Source organism: Callorhinchus milii, unplaced genomic scaffold (genome assembly GCF_018977255.1).
Source record: "Callorhinchus milii isolate IMCB2004 unplaced genomic scaffold, IMCB_Cmil_1.0 Scaffold6, whole genome shotgun sequence".
NCBI classification, from domain to species: Eukaryota; Metazoa; Chordata; class Chondrichthyes; order Chimaeriformes; family Callorhinchidae; genus Callorhinchus; species Callorhinchus milii.
The window spans coordinates 20364822-20391005 of NW_024704747.1; the positions used below are offsets into that span (position 1 = coordinate 20364822).

Below are 26184 nucleotides of genomic sequence, written 5' to 3' on the forward strand. Positions count from 1 at the left end.
CCATCAATTAAATAATACCCCACATGTACAACCAACTTAAAATCACATTCCATCACAAGTGTCACTTAGCTGGAATTTTGGCATAGGAAGTAACATGACCCAATAGCGAAATTGCATATCCTCAGGAAAAGAACAACAAATGATTCATTAAAATAAATATATCAATTATTATTGCCAGAACTACTTATTTAGGGAAATATTAATTTCCACACCAACTTCATCACCAGATGATTAAAGAAATGTTAAGGTATTTTCAATTTTGTTCAAATGATGACTGAACCAATCATTTAGACAAAATACAGATACTTAATCTTCATTCATCCTTGACTGGTTAACTTGTAGCATGTATAATGGGTACTCAGGCATGGTCATCTGGTTTCTTTGTCTTCTGACACATTTCCATTTCCAGTAGCAGTTTCTGTTTAGGCTCTGTTCTTGTTGGCTGAATAACAATGAACACAATTCAAAATGGTATTATTAGTAGAGGGATACATGTAACATTAACAGCTGCAACTGTATCAAACAATTTGCCATCTGTTTAAAAAACACAGTGGGAGTCAAGCATTGCATTTAATATCACTTTACATTCTATTCATAAAAGAAAAAAAACGAGTGTAAGGACTTCGGAGGACTGAATTCTTAATTATTTACTGAATGAGTGACAGTTTCCTGTGTTGTAATTGATGCATGTTCACATTTTTGAAGCTATGTCTGAATTAAAACTTTTTCAATTGGCTTTCTTGGTGTCTTGCAGTGCAGGAGAAACAGAAGTGTGCAGAGGACAAGGATCAGTGGGTTTGGGTGGTACCTGTGATTCAGGTATTCAGAGATACAGTAAAATTCACATAAGTCTTATCTTTATAAAGTATTATAAATTGCACAATTGCCTAAGCCATACATTCACCTGAGTTCCATTCAGTTTCCTATTAAAACAACTTAGATTTCTTTGCACTACTCATATTAATCACTTCCTAACTCCTAACACTGCTCCCCTACCTTTCATTACTCCCACACTACCGGCCGGCTGCATTGAATTGAAGGAAATATAGTCTTAATCCGTCACCGCATGCTCAGAATTCTAACAACTGTTAAAGACACATCTAGTTAAAGTTAAAGGCTGTGATATTTCCTAGACATAAAATAAATAAGATAAATCTCATGGAAACACCATCAACAGTGGACTGGTTATGACACCTAGGTTTTAATACTTCATCTTCAAGAACCTTGGTCAGTACAGTATCTAAGTAAGTTAACAACCTAATCAAATTTTTGAACAATGAAGAAAAAGGGGGCATTGTAGCATCAGAAATGAGGTAGCAAAAGGGCAGTTACATTTTGTAGGAAAATCAGAGTGATAAAGAACTTTGGTGCTTTATGATTTATCTTACTGTTATTCGACAGTGGCAGTATTTTGTTGCATTTACTTCCCATGTCTTAACTCAAGCTGAAGACAAGAATGCCCATACCTCAACCTATGCCACCTTTAATTTCTGATGGAGAAGTAAAAGCAGTACAGAAGAAGAAAGAGCTACTCCAGTATGAGATGACCACTTTGGTAAGGAATAATTCAAAATTAGTATTAATGATTAATTAACATGATTAAACCCTGCCACAATACAACAGAGTCATTATTTCTAATTTACTTAAGGGGAATTGTAAAATATTGTAGAAATTTAAACACATTATTTAATAATTGTTGCATAAATTTATTTTTATAATAACACTGCTTCTTCATCCACATTGCAGACAAAATTGATCTATTAGTTTTTGATCTAACAGTAAATTGATCTATCGGTGTGCTTAATACATTTGTTTAATTTTTTATGAAATAGCAGAGAATTGGTTTTATAGGCATATATTAGAAATTGTTACTTATTTAAAACTGATCAGCTTTCTGATGTTGGGATTGCCATCATACAGAGGTGGTGGATGGAAGCCAAGTGCTTCTTAAAATTAAAGGAGGAAACTCACATGTTATCCCTTTCATGGACCTATCAGTGATGGCTAAAGGACAGTGCTGTGATTGAGGAGTGTGGGACAAACCACCAGTCAATCCTTTCAACTAAGAAAGCTATATGGTACAAACACTGAGTCAGAAGGTTGTGGGTTCTAAGCACCCCCACATCGGGACTTTCGAGCACATAGTCTAGGCTTACACTACAGTTGCAGACCAGTGCTTAACTGACAAAGATGCCATCATTCTAATCAAGGCCCGTCTGCCTGTTCAAGTGGACATTAGAGATCCCATGGAACATGAGTTTACTGCAGTGTAAAAACATGTATTCTATCTTACGATACATTAAGAGTGTAGTATTTAAAAATAAATACTTGGTCAGTTTATTTAAAGAGGTTATGTCTTTTTAAAGATCTGTTTGGTTTATACAGCAAGATCGAACATTATTGGAACTAAACTGGAAGTTGGATTATTATGTGCCCGGTTACAGGAAAGGAGCAGGTTCCAGAAGAGCAATAGGTGTGTGTTACTTTTTGTCTATCACTCTTTACTAGTCATTCAGCAGCAAACTCATTTTAATTTTGAAATTAATTAATTAAATTAAATGATGTAATGCTTGATTTTTATCTTATTTGGATCCATTAGTTCTAAGATCAATGTAATCATTCATTTGCAAAAAAAAAAATCCCTCCGCCTTGCCCCCCCTCTCCCCTCTTGCAAATCCCGCCTGAAGGCTTTCCTCTTCGACAGTGCTTATGGCTACTTCTCATTCTTTATTAGTAGGGAAAGTGGTTCTATCAAATGATATAAAACATTTATTCTATTACAATATATACAGACAAAAATTGAAATAAAATTCACATTTCATAAGGCTATGAGTTGGTTCATAAGATAGTCACAAATCAGATATAGAATGTCTCACAAGCAATTTTTCAAAAAAAATTATAAGCAACCTTCAAAAAGCAGTATCAAGCAGTTTGTTGCCTTGTTTAAGTTTGCAAAAATAATTGATAGCCAAAAACCCCCCCAAAAATCACTACTGGAAGCATAGTTCTCCCAGTATTTGGTGCTAACTAGTTGACCGTTTATGCTATAAATAGCCAACTTCCAGGTTGTCAGGTCCCTGAAATCAGTTGCAACGTCCTGTGCGTGCATGCTCTGTGCAGAAAGCGCTGCTGACATCACTTCACACATGATTGAAACTCACAGGAAATAATGCCAACTGTGACTTAAATGTCCTAGAATTTTGGTCAATATTCCGCACTTTGTTATAATGAGGCCTCTGAGATTGTATCCATGCGACCATGTTATAGTGGGAGTTAACCTGCATCATCAAACCTAATCAAATGCAGTAAATGTGGAAATGTGATACCTTCCCAATATTAGCAAGTCTGAAGAACGATTAGCAGGAAATGCTGTGGTTAGGAGGGCACAAGGCTTTGAAAGTCACAGCTGAGAGCTGGGAACAACTCATCACTTCTGTTGGCAAATGGATTGAACTGTCATTCCTCCCAGGCTTCACAATTCCAGTTCTTGAAGCTCAAGCAAACACCTCAACTGTTCTATTACTGAGCTATTCCTAATTGTGCCATTTAACAGTGATTAACACTTGTACATTATCAGTCAAAATAATTATTTAAAACCTGTCATATGTTATCAGCCATAAGTTTACTATTGAAACTTGCACTGCAATAATATATACCTGCAGCTTTCCAGTAAACCAAAGGATACCAACTTTAAAAAATAAATGAGTCATCAACTGGACCTTTATAATATGCAAAGATAAAACCTCTAAGATACTGAATGCACTCTAGGTTCCTTACAATATATCATTGTGCTTCATATTAAAAAAGTAAATCAGCTGTAATCTGATTCCGACGAATTGTCATCGAAAAAACTCGAGAGGTTTGACTGCTGTTTCTTTTTGTCCCTGACCACAAGACATTCGAACACTTTTGTTTTCAGAACGAACACTTCAGATAATGTCCAACAGTCTCATAAAGTGTCAAATTGGATTCATGCTTGTATGTGTAGATTTGGAATTAAGTGATTTTTTTGAAATTTAAAATAATTCTGTGATTACAGGCAACTAGACTAACAGATAATTTCCCACTTGTCCTCAAAATAGTGTGACAATATATATTCTAGGGTATAATAGAAAAAAACTGTTATAATATATAATATATGTGGAGTCCTGTAGTTCAGTAGTTAGAGCACTCACCTTGCAAGCAAGACACCTGGGTTCAATTCCAGGCAGGGAGAAACCTTGGGCAAGTTTCCTTACTCCACACGCCTGATAATAATCCCTCCAAAACAAAACAATAATAAATTGGGCATTTTCAATCCATGACTGTTTGTGGGACACTGCTGTGTGCAATTGGCTGCCGGGTTTCGCTCACAAATATACGGTCAATTCACTTTACAGCATATTCTGTGAAGCGCTTTGAGATGTCTAGAAGACGTGAAAAGCGCTGTATCAAATGCAAGGATTATTATTATTATTAAAACAATCACAAATGCTAAAGAGCTGTCACCCATGAGAATTTTTTTTCCCACACTGCAACTAGTTGGTGGCAGTGGGCAATTGTCTTCAGCATGTAACAGCCCAGGTCAATAGAACAGAAAACTGTTGTCGAAACCACAGGCTGTATGTACAAAGTCAAGGACCAGATTTTCTCAGTATTTCAGTGCAATGAACCATCAAAATTGGAGGTTGGGAGACATGCAGTGTAAATTACAACACTAATTTTGGAGAAAATCCCCATGATTTATACGATTAGAGCGTTCAGATTCTATATTCTTTTCAGTCTGTGAACTTAATTAGTTCTTGGTTTCCAGTGCATGTTTCTGATGGATTTAATCCAGATTCAATTAAATAAATATTCATCTGTTTTCTGATGATGATGAGATGATTCCTTGATTAGGGATACAAAAGTGACTTTGAATGTGTATAGTCCCCTCTGACCTTGAGAACCATATGATGGCATCTGAAATGTACAACTATGTGGTTCATTGCTATGACTGCAGTAAATATTTGTGTTTAAATCTAAGGCAATAAGTTTGATTTCAAAGTTAACTTGGATTTCAGATATTCTAACACATTTTGATCATGTCTGAAACCATTAATTTACTGATATAGCTCTCACTGTTTGTATAATGTATCCAGCATAATATATATTCAAAGCTTATAAAGTAAACTAAATGTGTTATCAAAAGAACAGAGTATTAATTTGTCAGACTGATTAGTTACAAAGGTTAATTGACCTTTGTAGTTCTGCAAAAAAAAACAATATTTCTCTGCATGCCAAACTTGCATGCTTCCAATCTTACCTTACCCCAAATGCAGCCGAAACCCGTGTGCATACATTTGTTATCTCTTGCTTGGATTACTCAAACACACACCTTACCGGACTCCCAGCTCCACTATTCAAAAGATCCAGCTCATTCAGAATTCTGTTGGCCGAATACCTACACAGACCAAACTCCGTACCCACATCTCACCCGTTCTGGCCAAGCTTTATTGGCTCCCCATCACCGAACTGATCGACTTCAAGATTCTTACACTTGTGTTCAAATCCTTTCACTCTCTGGCACCTCCCTACCTCTCCAACCTCCTCACGTCCCAATCCACCACCCGGGACCTCCATTCAACTGGCATCGACCTCTGCTTGTCCCTCACACCCTCCACCCCACCATTGGAGGTCACGCATTCAGCCACTACGCTCAAAATTCTGGAACACTATCCCTCAATTCCTCTGTCTTGCCCCCCCTCTCCCCTTTTTCAAGTCCCGCCTGAAAACTTTCCTCTTCAACCATGCTCACAGCCACCTCCACCCCACCCTGGCTAAGTGTCAGCCTCCATTACTGTTAAGTGCTCTGAGACGCTGCCCTGCATGGAGGGCGCTATATACGTGCAAGTTGTTGTTGTTCCTATTGTTTCAGCGTGATATGCATTGAAAAAAGTCTAATAGTAATGCTTCTTAGCCAACACTGAAATATGTGTTTGTTTTACTAATTCTTGAATTTTCACTCAAGTATTTATAGCAAATCAATACAGACTTCCATTAAAATATTTCTGTGGAAAATATAGAATTTTAAAGTTGACTAATGGACTGGTGACCTCATAGGTATTGCATTGGCTGTCACTCACTCACATTGGTTGGTTCAGTGTTTTTACTTCTCAACTGAGCCATTGAATAATGCTCTGCAGTAAAGCAGGGCAGGAGATAAAAGAAAAATCTGTCCAAACTCTCTAAGCGTTGAATAATTCCCTCCAATGATAACATTACTGAGTGGGATCACGGGCAGCCATGCATAGTTCTGTGAAACACCCTAATTTTTAACCTGAATGTACCTGCATGAGATGGAGGAATGCCTGAGAGGAGGCAATAAACTTTGTAAAACTTATAAGTTACAAAAATTGGTGTAAAGTATCAGTTAGGCTATTATATAGGTGAAAGATACTTTGTACGACCATCATTACGCTGAGTGACTGTCAAAGATTATGAATTTCTTTACGTGCTTGAGGATTGTCTTAGTGAACTGCACTAGCTCACAGTGCAAGGAGATCATTTCAGTCCCGCCACCCTACCTTATCCCCAAACTCATTCAAGCTCCTCTCTCATTTTCGATGGATTCTGCCTTCACCACACTACTCGGGAGGTAGGTTGGATAACTTTGGAACAATCTAAGAATTATGCCAGTGTCTTACAGTTTGTCTGAAATTTGGTGAAAACATGTAAAAACACACTTAAATAGTACACATGTTTCATTATTCTAAAAAAATGGCTCCTGAATCCTAGGGCAGGATTCTGGATTTAGGTTACCTCCTCCACAACACAAGTAAAGCCCGGTGGAAAAACCTTGAGGTATGTTGATGTTAGGTGTCTTGAGAAAGCTCCAAAAAACATGCACTGGGAGGTGGGATAGACTCTTTCACAGCCAAGAGAAGCAGAGAATAATACATGCACTTCAACATCAATGCCGAATATTGTATCTGCTAAGAATTTTGTTAATTTATAATAATGACTTTATATACTGATAGCAAACTGATTAAAATAGTTGTTATGAACCATGATCTAGAATGAATGTTAGGGAAGATAATTGTACTTAACACTAGAATCTATGCAATTTTTATGCGTAGAATAGAGCTGGACACGCACTGGACAATCATGTACCTGGCCCATATTTATGGTTTTAGGCGCATTGGATCTTTAACTAGAATTAAGCAAAAGGATGTTGAACTTTTTCCCCCTCTCTTGATTTGTCAAAAGTGCTATTTAGATTTCATCTTTAAAGGATTATCAGTCAGACTGCTGATCTAAGTCAGCAGCTGAGGGTACCTTACCATCTGCTTTGAGTATTCAAATGAGGTGTGAAGTAGAGTCGAGCAAATGATCCTAATTGGACTTGACTAGTACCATCCGAAGTTTCTACAATATGGCAAATGTATCTGGTCAGACAATGCAAATATATCAGGTCTTTTATGCAACTGACAGCTCATCAAACACAGACACCTGGAGTAGTAGCAGTCTGCTTTTATGCCCAAAAAGTACTATAGAGAGAAATTGCATTTTGGACACATAACGATTGTTACCTTAAATTTTTCTTGCCATATGCACCATCTGGCAGCAGGCATCATAAGATAGTATTTCTTATAACAATTTCAAGAGCGGTTTATGAGATGATGCACGATTATTTGCAGACGTCAGTGGAGCTTTTCTAAAAGTGCTCTGAGAAACTACCCTTCGTGGAGGGCACTATATAAGTGTAAATTGTTGTTGTAAAATGGCTTTACCGGGATTCTGGATAACCAGACTTAAAGATGAAAATGAACTGCACTTTTGGCACTCAACAAAATAGTACCCAAAGCTATCATCAGTGAATTGCGATTTCATGAGGCTATTTAACAAAAGGGCCATCATGTTCGTGTACATGCTTTATAACTCTAGATGAGTACTGTCAAGGGTTCCCTCAATGGTACACATGGTACCTTGGGAGGGCATTGAGGTTAATTTTACTGCCCCCATCATTGAGATCAGCAAACTCAGGACAGATCACTCTATCCAATTAGAATTCTCTTTGTTGCTTATAATGGTAAATCCTGTTATAAACATATAACAAAAATGTGATAGTGATTGCTCTTTGATAGATTCAAGAATGTCCTGATTTGTTCCTTTTTATTTACCAAGTGATCAAAGAGCCCTGGAATTGTACACAAAGATTATGGGGATACCCATAAACATATCTTAAGTATATCATTATTGTATCATTCAATCTTTCCACTCTTCATTTGTTTCTAATCACTATTAGAACAATGCAGCTATTAGAAAATAAATAAAAGCAGTGTTTTGTTGTTTTTCTCAAAACACTTGTCATATTTGACACAATTTAGCAACCTGTATGACTTGAGATTACTCATTGGTACCATGATTAATATTCCAATTGGACATTTGATTCATGTGCTAAGTGTGCAATCTGACAGCCTTTTGGCAAACCAGTCAATCCACTCAATGCATTTAAAATGGGGAATGCTATAACAGTGAAATCTGATTCTGTATTTGCTGCAGCATCATTCCAAATGTTAACATTAAGTAACTTACCTAACACAATATGACAGCATTATGCCATATGGAGTTGGATGAATGTGTTATTTGTAATCGTTGTTCCTTTTTGGTATATTTTCAATCTGTCGCTGGCATTTTGGCCCCAGAGTGCAGTGCAAGAGGTAGTTGATATTCAACCAGAACCATTTACTCCTCCATAATCAACACTTAAACAGCTTGACATATTTGCAATCCATGCCAGTTAGGTCCCAGAAGTCTTCACAGTATTTAGTTGATTTGATTGTAGGTGGCTGCAAAAATGGGTATGGTATAAAAGCTCCATGGTCATATTTCCTCCATGTTGTTTTTTCCTACAATACCAGGGAAATGTCCATGTATCATCTTTGAATACTCATTCTGACCTGGGAACATAACATTAATTGATTTGTTTTATGGTCCAATGTTTTCTTTCCATCATTAATTTATTTTTTGGTTAAGAACTCTCTCTGTGGCAGTGATATACATAGAATTACTGTACTGCTGTTAAGGGCTCACTTTATTTTTTACATATCACTGCACATCACGTTGATAAGTATAATTACCTCTTCTATAACATTAACAGTATGCAGCTCAAAATTTGTATTATTGGTGCAGTTATAGTATTATAATAACCACACAATTTAATTAAAGAAAAGCTTTCCCCTCCTAAACATGTCTAATGTTATACTGAACAATTTGAAACATAAAATCACTAATTGAAAATTGATCAGCTTAATATAAACATACAACTATTATACACAAATTCAGATTATAGAAATTTAGAAATTATAAAAAATCTTACCCTTTGAAGAAGGTTCATTGTAATAAAAAAAACAAGGATGTCATCTGAAGGTGACCTTATAACCAGGCTTCTTGCATTTTCTGAATATTAATATATACATATTTACATAATAACAATGTTTTATACAAAATGCTAGCTAAGTACAGCATAAGCAATTATAATGTAGATATCATCTTGATGTCCTTGTGCTATAAAAATGTTGTACAATATTGTAACATGACTGCTCATAAAAATGGAAAGTTTGACAGTGCTCCCGCATGAATATGCAGAAAATGGAAATACCACAATTCTTTTTTGTAAAATTTCCTTATGGTCCCAGCTTCACACTGGCTAATGACAGTTCTGATCTGATGCTTATAACTCTCTTTTCATTGGGCCTTCTCAGCCAGGATTTCTTCACTTTCCTGCTGAGCTACATTGCCTTTTTCACAAATTATTTGACAAAGTTTTTAAATGAGTCAAATATTGGTTGCAGTGCTAAACATTTATTAGCACAATGTGACATGCAATTCTATGGAAACTGATTCTGAAAGAGCTATTAATTTTGAAATAGTAAATTCTATATTTGTCTTAATCATAAAGCTGAGAAAAGATAAGTTATTGGAAACATCTTGAATAAGTACAATCTTTGGAGTGCGTTTCTGCATTCCGTTATCCATTCTTGTAGATGTATTTTTTTCAGCACTATTTTTAAGATGGAAACAAATGTCCTGTTGCAATCTGTTGAAAATTTCTACTAACGTCCTAATAAAGAATAATCTAGAATTATCTAGCAGATAAAACAGCTTATGTAACCAATACCGAAGATATATCTTTCAAAATAACATCCAAGCAAAGTGTTTTAACTGAGGAAAAAAACACCAACATCACCTAACAGTTTATGTATTCTTATTCCAAAGGATTCTCAGAATTTGAAAGCACAGCTATTAGAGATAAGGAAAAACCATCTGAACCAACCAGATCGCCCCCTCTTCTTCAAAATTACTTTACAATATTATCCTTCTCTGATTTTTTATTTATCATGTTCAAGATAAATTTAATGTTCATTGGAACCATAGAGGATTGACCACGTACTCTGTTCCATGAGTAGATTGTATCAGTATTCACAAGGTATGGAGATAAGCAAGATTTGGAACCAGTAATAAATTATCACTGGTGCAACAATGCAAAATATGCTGCATTGTTTCAGGATTAGATGAGTAACATGTATTCTGGATATTAAAGAATTACCAACTCGGAAAACTAACCTATAGTTGCGTTTTCCACAGACAGACGTTGTTGTCTTATTAGTATATAAGAAGATAGATAGAAGAAGATATACACCAGTACAAACTAATTGGGCCACATAGTCTGCTTTGGTGCTGTAGATTCCATGTAATACACAGTCTGTTTAGAGATATGTAGGGTATGTGTCATAAACAGCACGGATAGGTGAATAATCTGAAGCGTTCCAGGACTGTACCCATGTGAGGGCGCTATATAAATGCAACTAATAGTTTTACAAGTGAGTTTAAATTATTGTGAAGTAAGCTGGATTTGAATATTGGAACCTTGGGTACAGATAGATATTCTGGAGCTATAGATTGATTTTTTGGGGGAAATTCTATGCAGAACTTTCCCCAGAGAGAGTGGGTAAGTGGAAACATAATTGTTCAACATAATTGTTTCATATTCTGTGAAATGAATGGGCCGAATGGCATTTCCTCATCGCTTGATTTTTGTTTTTATGAAATCTTCAACTTGCAAAATGTATGAAAGTAGGATCATGTTCAAGAGTCTTAACGACTATCATTAACCAAGTAAGCGAAAACTCAAACTTCTGACAGGGATTTAAGACACATTCTATATAGGACAAAATTTAATTTTACATGGTTGATACAGTATGCATATATTCTCCAGTCACCCAAGTTATTGCATGTCACGCTTGCGCATTGCAGTAAAAAACGAACGGTTCGTATTAATCTTATTTTCCTTAGTTGTGTGCCAACTCTCCCTAAGTGCTCAGGGATGCCCCCCGTGGGTGAGGGGTGCTATATAAATGCAAGTAGTTGTTGTTAAACCAACAATTTTGCCAGCAGGTTAAATATCACTAAACAATGTGTTTGAATTCTTTTTCACTTTTCTTTCTGTTACAGAGAAAGTTCAAGCACCAAAAATCAAGAAAAAACCTCAACAGGAACCTAATGTGTTTGAGAGGTTACTAATGGCCCCCAAGAAGAGGTAATCGCTTATCATTTCTCAGTCAAATTATTAGCTTCATTTAAATCCATTTCTATGACCCACTTGCACTTAGATTGCGATCACAAGTCACCAGAGTAGTCTGTGCAGCAAATCCAGTGATTCCAATCAGTAAGCACCACTTTACATTCACTACAGTGGGAAGTGGATGCTTATCAAATACAGTGTGCGTTTAGATCTACATATTATTCCACCCATCTGCGGAAAGCAAATCTATCAATTTGGGATCCTTTTCATTTTGTGTTTTTTTAAACGCCACCACTTGGTGGCTTCCTGTCTGCATGCCTTGTGCTCTAGCTGTGAAAGGCAGCTGCACAGACACTTTTTTGCTCAGAGCTAGTGCCGTTTTGTGACTTTGCTGGCAGGGGTTCCTGCAGTGCAGCAACTGCTGATTACTCCCTCGCTCACATCAGCTGAGTACTTTGCTTGAAGCTGCACAAAATTACCTGGCCAAGAATGCATCTTACTATACGAGGAATATCTTGTTACAAAAAGCAACAGAGGCTCAGATGTCTGTGATTAATATGTACCCCTAAGCTGATGCCTTTTCCATCAGCTTCATGAGTAATCAATCTCCCTGCCACTAATTCCACTATTGAAGCACAAAAGGCAAGAGAAATGACGAACTTTGAAAATTACAAACAAATTTAAGAGATCATTTCTTCATTTACATAAAATATGGAAAGTAATTACCAATTAATGTAAATAAGGTATTCTCCTTTTTTGTAAGATAATTTTGCTGTGAATAGCTATCTTTGTAAGTTAGAGGGCAATACATTTTAGAATGTCAACAATAGCATCATATCAGGTTGTTGCATATTTTTCGCAAATAATTCAGAAGAATCATACTTAGCTTTATGGAACATTCACTATGCAAATGAGCCAGGATATTAAAATATGTACGCAATTATATATGTAAATTAGATTAATCAGTAAATAGACTTTCTCCTATATCTGAGAACAATACATCACATTTTTATGAGTTAGGCTGTATTTGCTATACTGAGAGGGAGGATTTATTAAAAAAACATGTAAATTACATATCATTTTGTAATTATATAAAACATTATGGTGCCAATATGCTAAAGGCTTGGGATCTAGTCTGTCATTTTGAATTTGGTAATTTTAAAAGAGACTTTTCTTCACAACTGAAGAATTGTAAAATTCTTCAAAAGCTTTGCCACTGGTAAGAGCTCTGGGACACTACCCTGTGTAAAGTGCATTATATAAATTTGATGAATGAATACAAAAATTTCGTGGAATGCAGTTAGTGAGTATATTGTCTGAAGTTTTTTAGTCTTTAAAGCCATTTTTTTTAAATTTTAAGATTGAGGAACATTGTGGAAACCTCTTAAATGTAATTTTATTGATGAGGTTGTTTTTCTTGAAAACAACAAAGTTCCAAATGAAGATTGAATTTAAGAATTTTCCACATTTTTATGTGATCTTAATTTTAAAAACAAAATGGACTTACAGAGAACAATAACAGCAACAACCTGCATTTATGCAGCGCCTTTCAGGTACTGAAAGATAACATAAAGATTAGAAGATAATATTTGGGGTCTCATGGTTCAGTGAGTACCTTCACTTGTACCTTCAAATCCTTCATCTATGTTGTGCCCTGTTGACAAATACAGTTTAGTTTATATATTCCCATTGTTATTCTCATTAAATTTCATCACTCTGCATTTGTTTACATGAAATAACATTCACCGCATTTTAGCCTAATTCCCTAACATTTCTAGATCTCTCTGGATTTGGTTAACTTGTTTCATTCATAGGTGCATGAGAGAGAATACAGAGTATAGAGAGAGGGAATGTCCCGAGAGGAAGTCCACAAATGGAAGAATAAATATTCGCCTTGCACTATCCTTTGCTTCTTTCACTTCAGCTAGTTGCTAATCTACGTGTATGACTTACCCTTGATAGATACTGATATTAGTTTGTGAGGAGCGTCTTGTATTTCATTTTCTACACATTTGGGTGCCCTACCTTTATATTTTATACCTTCAGATTTACAGCTGGAAGATACAATCCATCACAAATTAAAAGGGATTTTTTTTTCTTGGTATCTATTGGATTATAGGTATTTATGTCTGGTTGATTAGATTCACATTTGTTTGTTTTCTTTGAATCATTTAGAGAGCGTTTCCCTTGTTGTCCTGCAAAATGTGGTATTGCAAAACCGGAAAAAAAAGTAAGAAAACCAAAAATACCAGAGGTCAACGTCAAAGAATCCTTAATTATCAGTGAAGGACCGACCCAGGAAAATATTCTGCCGGAATCTCATGCTACAGTAGACATAGATAGCCTTGGTAGTCTTAATATCCATCATCTTTTCAGTAACATCAACTCATTTGCAGATACGTCCCTTTTTTCAGTGAAATTATCAACATTTACCGCAAGCCAACTGTTAAGTGAAAGCCAACTGTTAAGTGAAAGCAAACTGTTAAGTGAAAGCAAACTGTTAAGTGAAAGCAAAGAGTCAGCTGCGATTGCAGGCTCTGATGTGGATCTGTAACTGATATCTCAGTAGGATATGGTCATGATACACATCCTGTTTACTTCTATGATTCCATACTTCTGAGACTCAATGAGTGTCAGTGAACCAGTCAATTACACATTAAACATCGTTGTTAAAGGTATTTAAAACAGGTGATAACCAAGAAACTGAATGCAAAGTGCTTTTCACAATCAATAAACTAACAGGATGATCTGATTCTAAGTTGTGACATTCTTTCTGTGCAAAAGCAAATTATTAATTTATAAGGCCCAATGGAATACAAAAGCTAGCTACAAAGAAAATCGCATGTAAAAAGGCCAATTTTGTTTATGTACTGTTACAGGATGGATAATGATGCTCTTCCCAAAACACACACGCACGCACTTTGAAGAAAATTTCAATCAGTATTTGATTAAAAACGTGAAATAAAGAAATACAGTTAGAAACTAAACCAACAGTCATTTCAGCAAACTAAAGTAGTGAGGGATAAAACCTTCAGAAACATTTTTTTCCTGAATGTTCTTGTGAATTTTGAACAAAGAGCAAAGGCTTTGTAGCTATCACTTCACCTGCTCATTAAATTCGTTGTGACATTTCTAGTTCTATTATTTGGCAAAATATCCTGAATAAAAAAAATGCTCAATATTTCTGTCCTATGAAAAACTACTCATTGCCTTCTAGAAATGTGAGTAATTTCCAGTCAAGTGGAAAATTCTCTGTAAATTTAACCAGCGGATAAACTCATGTTCTGATTGTTGATTGGAGCAAGCCTTGTGAAACAGGCTGTTTACTCTCTGACCTCCTGCCATCCCTATAACAAATAATCATTGCATGTGCATTTGATATACTGCCTGCCTTATCATGTCATTGAGATGCCTCAAAGCGCTTCATAGGATATAATGACTGTATTTTGAGGGTGATATAGATAGTAGACCTAATATCATTTTGGACAGCAAAGAAGGGGCTTAAACAAATGTGTTGGAGTTCTCAAGATTTGTGCCATTGAGTGGTGGGACATAGGCACTGGGTGGGCCTTATATTTTGTTACTGATCTAAGCTATTTTAATGTGGGCTTGTTTAGTTTTTCTTTAAAAAGAACAGTATATTAAATGCAAACTTCCCCACTAAGATAGAGGAAAATGAAAGAGAATCACCTTATAGAGCAGCATAGGCAAATGCCTGAAAACAGGTAATCTGTTCGCACTCTCACCAGGTGTGGTCCATTAAAGAAAGAATGTAAAAAATTAAATAGAATAGAAAAAAAATCTACATTTGTCACAAAACATTTTTTTCTTCAATATTTTGAAGGTATGACTAAATAGAACTGATGAATGAGCATGTGTTTATAACAGGGAACTGAGCGTATATGAGGAATGCAGACAATAACAATGCATTTTGTTTGAAAAAAACTGCTTAAAACAACATCAACATACATTGATAGAGCGCCTTTAACATCAGGAGGATATCTGATTGGGAGCTTGAGTGGGGGGATATTTAGTAACATGATATCCAGCTATACTTGATATCTACATGTTAAGCCTACCCTGACCTGCAATCTGTTTCTTCTATTGACCAACCTCTGCCACAATTTACCACCACAATAGATTTAATTAAACATTATTGATTTTGTACATAAGGGTAGCCAATAATGATTTGGTAAATAAATACTTGATGCTGTGCCTCCTATGCAAAATACTAACCAAAATGTTGTATACCTGCAACCGAACCAGGTTCTTCACTTGCACTGAGGGGTGCAACCTTTTCTTGTCTAGGAAGATGTGGCAGAATAAGGTCCTCATGTCTCAAGGGCTAAATGAAAAGAGGAAGCATACCATAAATAAATGTACGTGCACACTGCACAGATCACCAAAACATAGATGCCCCTACAGCATTCAAAACAATTATTCCAGAAGAGATTTCCAATGAAAAATATGGCTGGAAACTGGCCTTTGCATAGTTGCAGTAATCCACAATTTCCTGGAGGTTGTGGTGTTTGGTGGGGAGCACGCGATTCCTCACATTGAAATTGGAATAGGAATCATTCTGGTGCACCTTCCCTCCTGGTCATTAAGCAACTTAGGAAGATGCCAAGCAGCAAGAGATTTTGCTTTGAAGCAGGCATCATAAAGAGTGATATGAGAAAAAATACTTAAAAATTATACATGACTAAAAATTGTGTTGGCTAAACCATTGTGTTGGCTAAACCATTGTGGAGTCCTGTAGCTTTGCAAGCGAGAGACCTGAGTTCAATTCCAGGCAGGGCGAAATTTTGGGCAAGTTTCCTTACTCCACACGCCTAATAATAATCCCTCCAAAACAAACAAAAAAAGAATAATAAAATTGATCATTTTCAATCTACGACTGTTTGTGGGACATTGCTGTGCGCAATTGGCTGCCGCGTTCGCCCACAAATATACAGTCAATTCACTTTACAGTATATTCTGTGAAGCGCTTTGGGACGTCTAAAAGACGTCATAATAATAATCCTTGCATTTGATATAGAGCCTTATTACGTCTTCGAAACGTCTCAAAGCGTTTCACAAGATACACTGTAAAGTGGATTGACCAAGGTGGCTGAGATGGATACACATTTAACTAGGAATTAAAATAGCTTGAGATCAACCAGAACTGCAAAACTAGAAACTCAGAAGCACAGCTAGTGAGTTACTAAATGATGTACCATCACCACTGTCAGGAAACATAATTAAATATAAACCATTAGTTATCAACAGAATACAACAAAATACACAACGGAAAATTGACAGTGACGCCACTATTGAAATGTTTTTATCACAAATCTAGAAGACTCGGCAAAGATTCAATACTCATCAAATTTTTCTTTGAGGATTCAAGGCTGTTTTTAGTTTTGTAGTTCTGGTTGATCTCAAGCTATTTTGGCTCGAGGAACTCTCATATACTAGAACATAGCAAAACAATAAACATTGCAACCTTCATTCAGCAGCTTTTATTTAAAAAAAACTTGCATTTGATATTGCACCTTATCTCATTGTTGAGACGTCTCAAAGCGCTTCACAGGATACATTGTAAGTGTACTGTGGAGTGACTGTAATTTGTGGGCGAAATAACAAGTTGTAAAGATCGACAACAGAAGGCAGGTGACTGAAATGGAAACTGGGCAATTTCTTTCAAATATTCTTTTATGTGACAGGCACTAAATGATTGCAAGTTGTTCTCATTATTAACTACAAAATTTTGATGTAATACATGAAATTCAACAACAACGTACAACGCTTTCTGTTTAAAATAACAACTCAGTTGGAGATTATACCACAGTGGTAGGCAAACTTTTCCATCTGAAAACGTATTTGACACAGATGGCAGCAGCTGGTAACTGATTGATGTTACTGAAAGACGAGAGGTTAGCAGTGCCATTCAGCAGATGCTTTACAATTAAGATCTTTTTATAATAGCACAATGCCGTCCTTATTGCAGTACTCTACATTTTAATAAATTGTTATTTCTCACAAGAGAAGATAATTTCAAGCTTATGCAAATTGGATTTAGAAGCCACTAAAAGCAAAATCGATAAACAAGCATAATAAGTACCTGCCTTATAAAATTGGAAGGAATTTAAAGCTAAAATTTGATATAAGTGCAAGGTTTCCATCTCACAGTTATAGCATTTCCTGGCCCTCCTTAAGTGAATTCCTAATAAAGGAATATTTATGTTAAATTACTAATCCTTTACAATATAGCATGTTCTCTGGTTAGATTTTATTTTCAAATTAATCATTGAAAATGCCTTGAAATGCCTGTTGATAATGCTACAAATTTACCATGAAATGATAACACATGTCTAAATTCAATTCAAAATGTATCTTTAAGATTTAGTGCTCACATATCCATTTTTATTAGTATCATGGGACAACTATTTGAATACTGTTTTGTGTGAATTACAAGTTTTGAAAGTGTGCACTGTCTTAAATCATGGAAAACCTGCAGTGTTTGTGAGTTCAGATAAATTGTTGGGCAAATCACAGTAGGAAAAGAAACAAATTGGAATGCCTTTGATATTGAAGCATATTAAAGTGACATGTTAGTAGTCTTCACTTCAACCAATCTGTCATTACAGCCTATAACACATACTGTGCTTTAAATAGCAAGATAAACAAATCATAAAAAGTTGAAATATTGGAATTATATTAGCTGAAAAGCATCAGTTAAGAAACTTATCTTGCCGTGGAGATATTTCTGTTGCAATTTCATACAATGTGTGGGAAAAGTGGCAGTGGTAAATTGACAATACATTACAAAATGTATATTTGTAGAGCGCTTTTCACATCAGAAAGACAATGTATGCCCACTGCACAGCCTCAAAAAAAGTTGCATTCAAGGATCATCCTGAATTAACTTCCTTTTCAAGATGGTGATTTAACAGAGGCAACAACAATAGCATCATAATCAATAATTGGGCAATTTATGGAAATTTGTCAAACACAAGGTTAAATCTTTGCCCTCTTTAAACATTCAGCTACGAGCTAATTGCTGTCATATATGCTACTATCTCATTCTCAATAGGAGCCAGATTCAAGTTCCATGTGTTAGATTGTATGGCTGGTTATTAACAACAATAAAATAGTAATAATAATACTAATCCTTGCATTTGATATAGTGCCTTATCACGTCTTCGAAACACCTCAAAGCACTTCATAGAATATACTGCAAAATGAATTGACTGTATAGTTTGGGGCAAAACGGGGCAGCCAATTACGCACAGCAGTTTGCCACAAACAGTTGTGGATTGAGCAATTTTTTAAAAGGGATTATTACCCCTGGAAAAACGATCCACCAATCAACTAACAACTGGGTACTACTTACTGCTTAGTAAACAGAGTTGTGTGGAGTAAGGAAACTGGTGTTACGCCCTGCCTGGGAATCGAACCCTATTCTTCTCTCTCGCTTGTGAGGCGAGTGCTCTAACCACAAAGCTACTGTATCATGATTCTTGGGAAGGTCAGTAGAACTAGGCAATTATTTTGTAGTGGAAGTGAAGGTATGATTTGCCTAGCAATAATAAGCTGTAGGTTAAAACAAAAATACTGAAATTCCACAGCAGGTCAATTGGCATCTGAAAGAATATTGGTCTCTTTTGGGTATAGCCCTTCATCAGAACTCAGATTACAAATACAGTGTTCACTTCTAATTCCAAATTGTAATTTCGTTATGAAGTTCTTGTCAAACCAATCTGAAACTTTTAAACTGGAAATGCCTCAAACTTTGACCTAAGAAATGCACTGTACCATTAAAGCACAATTAGACCCAGTAATGCAAAGTATTTTTCATCATCCGGCTGACAATGTCAAACCCTACTGGGGGCAAACACCTCAACTTATGAAGTCAAGCAAGGCCATGTGCCCTGCTTTAATGGAGCCACTCGTTATTGGACATAGTTGGGAGCAAGGACCAGGGGAGCAAGGCATGGCATGAGGGCTGCCTTTACCTTCTGCTGTGAAAGCAATTGAGAACATCATAGCAATGGAGAAATAGAGAGTAAAGAAGAAACCAAAACATAATAAAGAATGGCAAAGGAATTTGTGTATACCCATAAAGAAAAGGCCCCTTAAGTAACCCATCCCCATCCCGATTAATGTTTTTAACAGTACTGCTGTTTCGAATATTGGAGGTTGACTATGTGAAAATCAAAAGAGCCCTGCAGTATTAGAGATTACATGGTAAATAAAAAAGCATATTTAACTCAAAAAAGAAAGCGACTGTCTTGTTTCTTTAAAAACTTAAAGGATTTAAAGTTGTATTTTCTCAGTAACCACATTTTTTCAACCATTTGACTCAAAGGATGCGCTTTGATTTTATTTGCCCGAAGTGGCCACTTCAACATTTTAGTTGCATCTTTTGAATGATGTCTTTTCTAAGCATGTTTATGTCTTATGTGCGTATGTCTATGAAAAAGCTTTGAGATATTATCATATGTGAAAGGCATTATATAAATGCAACTTGCTATTGCTGCGTTAGTAATTTCCGCACAATTGATGCTGAAACACTTTGTAATACATTGCAGATCATTCATCCAATATCCATGCACATTAGTTATCGCAGCTTTAGCAAGTTTCCTTACTCCACACGCGCACATCTCTGTTTACCTAACAATAAGCAGGAACCTGGTTGTTAGTCTATTGGCGGATCGCATTCCGGCATTAATAATCTCTTCCAAAAAAAGGTATAAATAAAAATAATTTGGTCACTCAATCCACAACTGTTTGTGGGACACTGCTGTGGCTACACGTGTTTTGTCCACACAATATACAGTCACTCCACTTTACAGTATATTCTGTGTAGCGCTTTGAGACGTCTTGAAGACATGATAAGGTGCATTACCAAATGCAAGGATTATTATTAAATCTCGCAACAGAGTCTTTCATAGCGTTTCTCTGCTTCCCTTTTGTCTCCATTAAGATCATCTCTGCTTTCCTCCCTCCTACGCCTGGTAAGGTTCCACTTGCTGCTGTGTATTTTAACACCTTGTCTGTGCTTCTCAGTTTCTAGTACAGTAGTCAATACTTGTATTCAATAAAGAATTTGGTCACATTGTAAGATCCCAAAACACTTTGCACTATGAGGTTTTCTTTAGGGCAATTGAAATATTGTTTTCACAGATGTGCAAGAAGTAAACTTTTTGCCTCATCTCCCAAAGTATACAATAAAAGCAAAGATAATTAAAAAGGCAAATCATTCATTTTATATCAGGTTAACCTTCATCTCGGTTAACCTTACAGTGGTGATCCTCACTCTCTAAACAAAATTGCTACAATCTCACAATCTGGTTTATTCTTTTAGTATTTGAGTTTCCCAATTTCCTTCACTGCCTGTGCATAGTAACGTGATGCTTTCTTATTGCAGTTATTTGCAATTAACTCAGTGCCCATTCCTCCTCATTACCTCACAGTCATATATTACTCCTTTTGACCCATTTCTTAATTTGACTTCTGCTCTGGGATGGTTTAAAATAGTCGTCCTTATTTTCTTGCATAGAAGTTATGTGTTTGCTATGGGAAGACTGCCATTTAAAAAAAATTTTTTTACACAGTGCATTGCTACTTTAAGAGAACTGCTGGTAGATTTTAATCATGCAAGTAATTTAATTTTTAAAAGATAATTATTGAAAAAAAAGGTTTGCCCTTTGAGTTGTTTTTTAAATCGGCTCCTGTGAGAGGTTAATGATGCTTCTGATGAGGTGGTATGCAATTCACAGTTATTTACGATAGTGTTATATTATGACTTGGAACAGCGCCATTCAGTTCACCCTTTACCATTGACACTAGTTTCTAATGTTCTCAAAGTGGCAGAATGTTACCAACTCAACTGCAAGAGATTGTTTTTGGGGGGGGAGGGAGGATGTTTTAGAAAGTAAAACTGCTGCCAAATTCATTTCCTATATTTTTTTCCCAAATAATTGCAGTAAACCCTCTCAATTTTAAAATGCCGTAATAATTTAGTTTTACATATCTTGCTAATCAAAAGTTATTTTGGTACCACTATTTCTTCTCATGGGATTTTCTGGGATCACAAGATTATACTATTCTGCAAGCCTTTAGAGTATCCAGTATCCTGTTTTACTCACTTCAATGAGAATTAAGTGATATTTACACAATATCTTATATTCCTTGTTTCACACTCAACAGTTTCAAACCCAAAGCTCCAGGAGGATTTTTAATGCTATTTCTTAACATTCTGACATTTTGGCTGACCAGACAGGTTGGATAATTGGATTGGTGACTCTAGGGCTCATGCACCTGAAACTATGTATCAACAAACGTTTGGTCTCCCCTGTCCTTGTGTAATGAGGTTTGCCACTCATCAGCAGGACAGCTTGATGAATCGCCACAAAATCATGTAACATTGGAACAGCTGGTCAAGCATGCCGGGCTCCAGAAGGGAAGGGGAAATAATAGTCAATCTCTGGCTGAGGCACTGTTCCTGGTACCGTGAGCAGTTGTTCTCTGGTGACTGTTCACAAAGCAACTGATTGTATTTTTAATGTGCATCCTTGGTACAATCCTGCACAATCCGCAAAACATGAATGCTCACAGTCAAATTGGTCGATTGATATGATGTAGAGGATGGTACGGATATCAATTTGCCTTTCGCTTTTAGCACCCACTCCATCACAGTCACGAGATCACTGCCACAGTTAGTAAGTAGCCTTTCAAGAGCACATTGAGTGAATGCATCAATGAACACAAGTTCAGCAGAAGATTTGCATACTACTGGATCATTGCCAGACTGGATCTCAGCTGTGATACGTTTCTTGGTCTGAGCACTTCCACAATGGCTTTGACTTTCTCTGGAGTTGGATGAAGCGCATTCATGATGTGGCCCAGATATTAATCCCGAGGCTGCATAAGTTTGCACTGCCCTACCCTCCTTGGCTTGTCAATCTTCGAAATACAGAAGAGTCTCTTCAGATGCTCAAACTGACGGTTTTTTTTCCAGGATGAGAATGTCACCTATGCAGTACAAGACATAATCCAGACTTTGCAAAACCTGGTCCATTAATGGGGCTTTTGCAAAATCAAAAGAAAATGGTTATAGTGGCAATGCTCACCTAGGTCTGGTGGGTCTGATACAGTTTGATAATGTTCACTTAGAATGGGAAACCTTATTTTCCCTCTATTTAACCCTCTACATATTATCAAAGTGGGTGAAACTTACTCCAATGCAGAGCGTAAAACTTGAAGAGCAATGATGTACCTATGATTACCAGACATGGCAAAGTATATCCTATTAATGCTGTTATTATTAATAACATTAATTAATTAATTATTAATGTACCTTTTGCAATGAGATTAGCAATGAGATGAGCATGATGAGTTGGTGAGGTATGCTCCTCGGCAAATAATAATAATAATAATCCTTGCATTTGATATAGCGCTTTTCACGTCGGGAGGACGTCCCAAAGCGCTTCACAGAACACACTGTAAAGTGAATTGACTATATATTTGTGGGCGAACGCGGCAGCCAATTGCGCACAGCAATGTCCCACAAACAGTCGTAGATTGAAAATGACCAATTTTTATTATTGTTTTTTGGTTTTGGAGGGATTATTATTAGGCGTGTGGAGTAAGGAAACTTGCCCAAGGTTTCGCCCTCTGCCTGGAATTGAACTCAGGTCTCTCGCTTGCAAAGCGAGTGCTCTAACCACTGAGCTATGGGACAAAGCAACTGAATGAAATTTTGGCATTACTAATTGGCTAATGGCCACAGTTCCTCTGTTAGGATTCTGAGAAATGGGGAACCCCTCAATTCCTGTTGAACATCTCACACTTCAGAATCAAAAACAAATTGCATTGCTATCATGTCTTTCACATCGGGAGGACGTGCTGGATATGAAGGATTTGCACCTCAGCTGGGGGTTGGTGTCAAGAGGGGTGGAGGACAAGGGGGAAGGGGTGTGGAGATGGCAGGCTGACTGAAAGCATGGTCAAAGAGAAAGGTCTTGAAACGGGCCTTGAAGGAGGCAAGGGAGGGGGCAAGGCAGAGGAGCTCCAGGATACAGTTCTAGTTTGTGGAGGCAGAAAGGGCTAAAGTCCCAACTGCCAATGGTGGAGCAGGCAGGACGCGGGACATAGAGCAGGCCAGTGCTCCCCGAGCAGAGGGAGCGGACAGGTTGGTAATGTTTTAGAATCAGACCTAAATCTCTGCAAACTGGGTGTCACATCAAAAAACTAATGGGACGCCTGAAAATCCTAAATAATGCTCTCTGCCATCCATCCATGACCAAACCAGCAATCGGGGACCACCATTGTAAAACTGGCACAACAAACGTACCAATAAAACTCTGTTTGGGACATCCTCCCGACGTGAAAGTTGCTATACAAATGTCATTTTGTTGTTGTTGCTGAAATTTACTCCCATCACAAAGCAGAGTGAGCAATGATGCAGAAATTGGAGGCTTATCCATTTGTTGAAAACTAAAGTGTGCTATGAGTTGAAACGGCTTGTCTAAATGCACACAAAATAAATTGCACAAAAAATGTGTTTGCTCCTAAAATATATAATGTACATCACATAGTAAATATGTGTGATTTTCCAACCATGCTCTTTTTTCAAAATTATGTTTCATCTACAAAATACCCAGTCACTACACTTTATAATTAGTCCAGGATGATTATTATTATGTAATGCACGTCAAGCACCAAAGTGAAAATTGAACCAAACTGGTTATGCTTACATTTTGCTGATTGGTGGCATTGGGATACAACTTCAAAAAGCAACACATTCTAATTCCAGAATCATTAAAGATCTATTTTCCTTCGAGGTGTGAAACATGAAATATGGGACACTGTCAGTGGCTTTATCACTGGGACCATTCAATTGCATTAAGGTGGAACAGGACTGAATCTGTTTCCCACAGTTTTCAATAACACTGTCCACAGGCGGGAATTGATTCATACGAATTAAATCAACTTTTAGTGTTATTTCTATTTACGCAAGTCATTAATTTGGGAAATGTTTATGATTTTAATCTACTGTGTGTGTGGATGACCTTGATTATTCAGTAGATAGAGATGCTGCTATTTCACAATTTTTGCCAGCTCAGTAACAGGCAACCATAAAGCTTTGTGTTCCAGGGATTTTCTCACTAAAACTGTGCAATTTATAATCAATATCCTTCGATGGGCACGCAGACAAAATATTAACTTTTTCTACTTTCATATAGAACAATAACGAAACGCGGTGCAGTAGATGTCAAATTAAATACCCGATCTGGGATAAATGGTTCACAGAGCAAGATCCGAAATGGAACCTCATATGAACTTTCACATGCTTTACAGCTTCTTGGAGCACTTAACAATGGCATCGCTTGACACTGAGCCTGGGAGAAGGAGGGAGGCACCAAAGGCAAGGTGGAAGAGGAAAGTCTTCAGATGGAAAAAACCTACCTCTAGTGGCGAATTCTCTTCCCAAATAAATCAGTCGTTCTCTTTGTGCCACTACATTGTGGGAGAGCTGTAGACAACAGCTGATGCCCTTTGCACTTTTCTATGTTTGTAATCTTTCCCTTTGAAGAAACCAGCAATGGTGAGTTGAGACACTGACTCAGCCCACCGTTAAATATCTATTGTAAATTGCATAATCTACTAGAGTATTTTGAAATGTGTTCTGCAATACTGTTAACTTTTCTCTGCCAGTCAAGCTGTTTGATATAAATCTTCAACTTCCCAACATACACATGTGTAGCATATGGTCCCAACTCTCCAGGTATTAATGCTTTAACCTTACTCATATTAATGCTCATATTGTGCAATTTCTTGCAGACCTTGTTTCAGCTCTCCCTAGTTCCCGAGACAGCTACACAGTACCACACTTCCCACCTGACATGTCCTCAGTCTGGGGGAAGGATGGTGGAGAGGGGGAAAGAGTGGGGCGTTCCTTTACCTTAACTCCAGCAATTATTCACTGGAGTCTTGCAGGCCTCGGGTGGAAGTTTTTGTGCGCACCTTGTGATATTTTCACTTCAAACGCTGCACTCTACATCTGTTTTAACAGATATTTTGAAGTATCATCAACACAGTTTAACAATATAAAATATTCTTCAGCCTCCCTTTCGGCTGATAAGTTTTGGTTAACAGTATTGAAGTGTTTCATTTACTAATAGACTTTAGTTACTGTTGCTTCAGAAAGCTTATTAAATGGGATTTGGGTCCTATATTTTTAAGATATAGAGGATTTTTGAATTCAAGTCTCCCAGAGGGCAAGTCCTTCATAAATAGACAACCCAGAACCCAATGGGTATCAAGGCAAACTCTTAAATTACTATTCTTATCTACAACACTCTACAATTTTGGCACAACACATCAACTCCGTTGGTTAGTGCAATGCGCATCTGTCTGGCTAGTGGCAAGGAGTCACTATGTCATAGGCAGTGTATCAAATGCAAGGATTAGTGCTATGAAGTACATGCCCAAAGGAAAGGTACTTGGAGATTATTGGATACAAGGTGCCAGCCAGCGGACATCTCTGTTATTTCCTATCAAACTCTTCTGCTTCTACGCATCCTGTCATGATGCATTATTGGCTGGTGGACTATAGCATGCTGAATTCATTCAAGAACATCACGAGACAG

At 36.8% G+C, this 26184-nt stretch overlaps 1 protein-coding gene across 1 annotated transcript in view; it reads left to right on the forward strand.

The window, feature by feature from the left end:
• The window catches only part of LOC103182940, an 81006-nt gene extending 66716 nt beyond the window's left edge, over window positions 1-14290 (forward strand). Inside the window, exons 12-16 of the mRNA XM_042336431.1 lie at window positions 755-819; window positions 1445-1555; window positions 2386-2473; window positions 11476-11560; window positions 13721-14290. Coding sequence (XP_042192365.1) covers window positions 755-819; window positions 1445-1555; window positions 2386-2473; window positions 11476-11560; window positions 13721-14099 — 728 coding nt within the window. The 3' untranslated portion in view covers window positions 14100-14290. The remainder of the gene's footprint in view (window positions 1-754; window positions 820-1444; window positions 1556-2385; window positions 2474-11475; window positions 11561-13720) is intronic.
• Window positions 14291-26184: the final 11894 nt, after the last annotated feature.